The following is a 5,000-nucleotide window of genomic DNA, read 5'->3' on the forward strand; positions in this document are numbered from 1 at the left end:
GGCAGTGGGATTAGTTTGGGGATTGATACAGGGCGACTCGAAGGTAGCTTTGCCCCATCGCGATTGCGTCCTCGTCAGACCTGCTTGGGACAAAGAATGTTGGCGGACTCCCTGACTATCAAAGTGGCACAGCTGGGGTTTTCCTTTATGCTGGCAGGGATTGCCACGCCTGTGTTCACCGGCAGCTCCTTGGAGACTTGCAGCTTGTCCCCGGAGGGTTTGGCCTTGGAGTCAGCAATCCAACGGAGCTTGAGGTAGGCCATGACCTCCTTTACAGGCGATCTGTCCTTGGCCTGGAGGGCGAGGAATCCTTTGAGCATCTGCCTGGCCTCCCTGGTAAAGCACGTCCACTGGGGAGGAGTCTCCTGCGGCTCCGCCTCTCGCTGCCAGCGGGCGAAGGCTCGGTAGAGGGGGTCCTCGGCCGAGGTGCGCTCCCAGGGGAAGTATCCCGTCAGGATGCTGTAGACCACCACACCGAAGGCCCAGACGTCCTCGGCGCAGCCCACCCTGGACCCCACCTTCTGGGCGTCCTCATCGCAGAGCTCGGGGGCCATGTAGGGCACCACGCTGCCGCCTTGCCGCACGTTGACGCCCGTGCGCCGCACCAGGCCGAAGTCGGCCAGCTTGACGCGCCGGCACTCCCGGTCGAAGAGCAGGATGTTCTCGGGCTTGACGTCCCGGTGGACGAGGCTGCGGCCGTGCAGGTGCTCGAGGGCCATGGCCACCTGGAGAGCGCAGCGCTTGGCTGCCGCCTCGGGAATCCCGACCTGAGGAGGGGGGGTGAGGGGGGGGGGAAGGCAGAAGAGTGAGAGAGAGAGAGAGAGAGTGAGTAGCTCGTGTTTGTGCGAATCTGCGCGCACGTGACGGACCTCCCGAGGGTGCTGACATCCCTGCTGTCGTGCCCCCACGGCCCCCCCCCCCACCCCCCACCAACCCCGGGCAAGGGGGGGTGCGCCCGTGCCTCTCCCTACCTGCGGCTGAATCAGCTCGAACAAGTCCCCCACGGGTGCATACTCCTGGACGAAGGCGTAGTGGTCATGTGACTCGAAGGCGATGCCGAAGGGCTTGGTGATGAAGGGATGAGCGGAGAGGTAGAGAGACATGCTGTACTCACGCAGGAAGCGTCTCATCTGTGTTCGGCTTTTCGCCAGCAGTTTCAGTGCCATCATGGTCCCTCGGGAAGAAGAGAGAGATAGAGAGAGCGAGAGAGACAGAGGTGTGACGGTAGCGAAGTGAGTCGAAAAAAACCTCCGGAAAGGGCGCGGTCACTTCTGTTCGGAGGCGCCCTCCGGGGTTCGGCCTTCTGGGTCTCTCCCTCCCCTTATTAATCACCACCGGGGCGCTGCTGGGGCCCCTTGGCTCCCCCACTCCCCCAAGCTAGCCCTCAAGGTCAACTCCCTTACCTCGAAAACGGTGCCTCACGAGCTGCACCTTCCCGAAGGTGCCACTGCCCAGGTCCCTGATCACCTCGTAGTGCTCGCTGACTTCCATCTTGGCGAGGCTCTGCGACACCAGCAGCATCATCTCCTCAATGTAGAGCTCGGGGCCCAGGCCAGCGGCGGTCGCCATCGTCCACGGAGATGAGGGCCGTGCCCACGGGGGCGGGTGGGCGGTTATCTCTGGAAAGGAAGCGGACAGAGTGAGGGTCACTCACTGTGTAACTGTACAGAGTCACTGTTTATTCAGGGTGAGGGTCACTCACTGTGTAACTGTACAGAGTCACTGTTTATTCAGGGTGAAGATCACTCACTGTGTAACTGTACAGAGTCACTGTTTATTCAGGGTGAGGGTCACTCACTGTGTAACTGTACAGAGTCCCTGTTTATTCAAGGTGAGGATCACTCACTGTGTAACTGTACAGAGTCACTGTTTATTCAGGGTGAGGATCACTCACTGTGTAACTGTACAGAGTCACTGTTTATTCAGGGTGAGGGTCACTCACTGTGTAACTGTACAGAGTCACTGTTTATTCAGGGTGAGGGTCACTCACTGTGTAACTGTACAGAGTCACTGTTTATTCAGGGTGAGGATCACTCACTGTGTAACTGTACAGAGTCACTGTTTATTCAGGGTGAGGATCACTCACTGTGTAACTGTACAGAGTCACTGTTTATTCAGGGTGAGGATCACTCACTGTGTAACTGTACAGAGTCACTGTTTATTCAGGGTGAGGGTCACTCACTGTGTAACTGTACAGATTCACTGTTTATTCAGGGTGAGGATCACTCACTGTGTAACTGTACAGAGTCACTGTTTATTCAGGGTGAGGGTCACTCACTGTGTAACTGTACAGAGTCACTGTTTATTCAGGGTGAGGATCACTCACTGTGTAACTGTACAGAGTCACTGTTTATTCAGGGTGAGGATCACTCACTGTGTAACTGTACAGAGTCACTGTTTATTCAGGGCGAGGGTCACTCACTGTGTAACTGTACAGAGTCACTGTTTATTCAGGGTGAGGATCACTCACTGTGTAACTGTACAGAGTCACTGTTTATTCAGGGTGAGGATCACTCACTGTGTAACTGTACAGAGTCACTGTTTATTCAGGGTGAGGGTCACTCACTGTGTAACTGTACAGAGTCACTGTTTATTCAGGGTGAGGGTCACTCACTGTGTAACTGTACAGAGTCACTGTTTATTCAGGGTGAAGATCACTCACTGTGTAACTGTACAGAGTCCCTGTTTATTCAAGGTGAGGATCACTCACTGTGTAACTGTACAGAGTCACTGTTTATTCAGGGTGAGGATCACTCGCTGTGTAACTGTACAGAGTCACTGTTTATTCAGGGTGAGGATCACTCACTGTGTAACTGTACAGAGTCACTGTTTATTCAGGGTGAGGGTCACTCACTGTGTAACTGTACAGTCACTGTTTATTCAGGGTGAGGGTCACTCACTGTGTAACTGTACAGTCACTGTTTATTCAGGGTGTGGATCACTCACTGTGTAACTGTACAGAGTCACTGTTTATTCAGGGTGAAGATCACTCACTGTGTAACTGTACAGAGTCACTGTTTATTCAGGGTGAGGGTCACTCACTGTGTAACTGTACAGAGTCACTGTTTATTCAGGATGAGGATCACTCACTGTGTAACTGTACAGAGTCACTGTTTATTCAGGGTGAGGGTCACTCACTGTGTAACTGTACAGAGTCACTGTTTATTCAGGATGAGGATCACTCACTGTGTAACTGTACAGAGTCACTGTTTATTCAGGATGAGGATCACTCACTGTGTAACTGTACAGAGTCACTGTTTATTCAGGGTGAGGGTCACTCACTGTGTAACTGTACAGAGTCACTGTTTATTCAGGGTGAAGATCACTCACTGTGTAACTGTACAGAGTCCCTGTTTATTCAAGGTGAGGATCACTCACTGTGTAACTGTACAGAGTCCCTGTTTATTCAAGGTGAGGATCACTCACTGTGTAACTGTACAGAGTCACTGTTTATTCAGGGTGAGGGTCACTCACTGTGTAACTGTACAGAGTCACTGTTTATTCAGGGTGAGGATCACTCACTGTGTAACTGTACAGAGTCACTGTTTATTCAGGGTGAGGATCACTCTCTGTGTAACTGTACAGAGTCACTGTTTATTCAGGGTGAGGATCACTCACTGTGTAACCGTACAGAGTCACTGTTTATTCAGGGTGAGGATCACTCACTGTGTAACTGTACAGAGTCACTGTTTATTCAGGGTGAGGATCACTCACTGTGTAACCGTACAGAGTCACTGTTTATTCAGGGTGAGGATCACTCACTGTGTAACTGTACAGAGTCACTGTTTATTCAGGGTGAGGGTCACTCACTGTGTAACTGTACAGAGTCACTGTTTATTCAGGGTGAGGATCACTCACTGTGTAACTGTACAGAGTCACTGTTTATTCAGGGCGAGGGTCACTCACTGTGTAACTGTACAGAGTCACTGTTTATTCAGGGTGAGGATCACTCACTGTGTAACTGTACAGAGTCACTGTTTATTCAGGGCGAGGATCACTCACTGTGTAACTGTACAGAGTCACTGTTTATTCAGGGTGAGGGTCACTCACTGTGTAACTGTACAGAGTCACTGTTTATTCAGGGTGAGGGTCACTCACTGTGTAACTGTACAGAGTCACTGTTTATTCAGGGTGAAGATCACTCACTGTGTAACCGTACAGAGTCACTGTTTATTCAGGGTGAGGGTCACTCACTGTGTAACTGTACAGAGTCACTGTTTATTCAGGGTGAGGGTCACTCACTGTGTAACCGTACAGAGTCACTGTTTATTCAGGGTGAGGGTCACTCACTGTGTAACTGTACAGAGTCACTGTTTATTCAGGGTGAGGGTCACTCACTGTGTAACTGTACAGAGTCACTGTTTATTCAGGGTGAGGATCACTCACTGTGTAACTGTACAGAGTCACTGTTTATTCAGGGCGAGGGTCACTCACTGTGTAACTGTACAGAGTCACTGTTTATTCAGGGTGAGGATCACTCACTGTGTAACTGTACAGAGTCACTGTTTATTCAGGGTGAGGATCACTCACTGTGTAACTGTACAGAGTCACTGTTTATTCAGGGTGAGGGTCACTCACTGTGTAACTGTACAGAGTCACTGTTTATTCAGGGTGAGGGTCACTCACTGTGTAACTGTACAGAGTCACTGTTTATTCAGGGTGAAGATCACTCACTGTGTAACTGTACAGAGTCCCTGTTTATTCAAGGTGAGGATCACTCACTGTGTAACTGTACAGAGTCACTGTTTATTCAGGGTGAGGATCACTCGCTGTGTAACTGTACAGAGTCACTGTTTATTCAGGGTGAGGATCACTCACTGTGTAACTGTACAGAGTCACTGTTTATTCAGGGTGAGGGTCACTCACTGTGTAACTGTACAGTCACTGTTTATTCAGGGTGAGGATCACTCGCTGTGTAACTGTACAGAGTCACTGTTTATTCAGGGTGAGGGTCACTCACTGTGTAACTGTACAGAGTCACTGTTTATTCAGGGTGAGGG

The 5,000-nt window shown here is 50.8% G+C and overlaps 2 protein-coding genes across 4 annotated transcripts in view; one reads left to right on the forward strand and one right to left on the reverse strand.

Moving 5' to 3' along the window:
• The window catches only part of rpp21 (ribonuclease P 21 subunit), a 57,311-nt gene that overhangs the window by 29,985 nt on the left and 22,326 nt on the right, over positions 1 to 5,000 (forward strand). The gene's annotated exons all lie outside the window — the stretch shown is intronic.
• LOC137356275 (serine/threonine-protein kinase SBK1-like) overlaps positions 75 to 5,000 on the reverse strand; it is a 14,841-nt gene continuing 9,915 nt past the window's right edge. Inside the window, exons 2-4 of the mRNA XM_068022145.1 lie at positions 1,404 to 1,619; positions 972 to 1,174; positions 75 to 767 (exon numbers count right to left, since the gene is read on the reverse strand). Coding sequence (XP_067878246.1) covers positions 75 to 767; positions 972 to 1,174; positions 1,404 to 1,569 — 1,062 coding nt within the window. The 5' untranslated portion in view covers positions 1,570 to 1,619. The remainder of the gene's footprint in view (positions 768 to 971; positions 1,175 to 1,403; positions 1,620 to 5,000) is intronic.

This window comes from Heterodontus francisci, chromosome 45 (genome assembly GCF_036365525.1).
Source record: "Heterodontus francisci isolate sHetFra1 chromosome 45, sHetFra1.hap1, whole genome shotgun sequence".
Classification (NCBI taxonomy): domain Eukaryota; kingdom Metazoa; phylum Chordata; class Chondrichthyes; order Heterodontiformes; family Heterodontidae; genus Heterodontus; species Heterodontus francisci.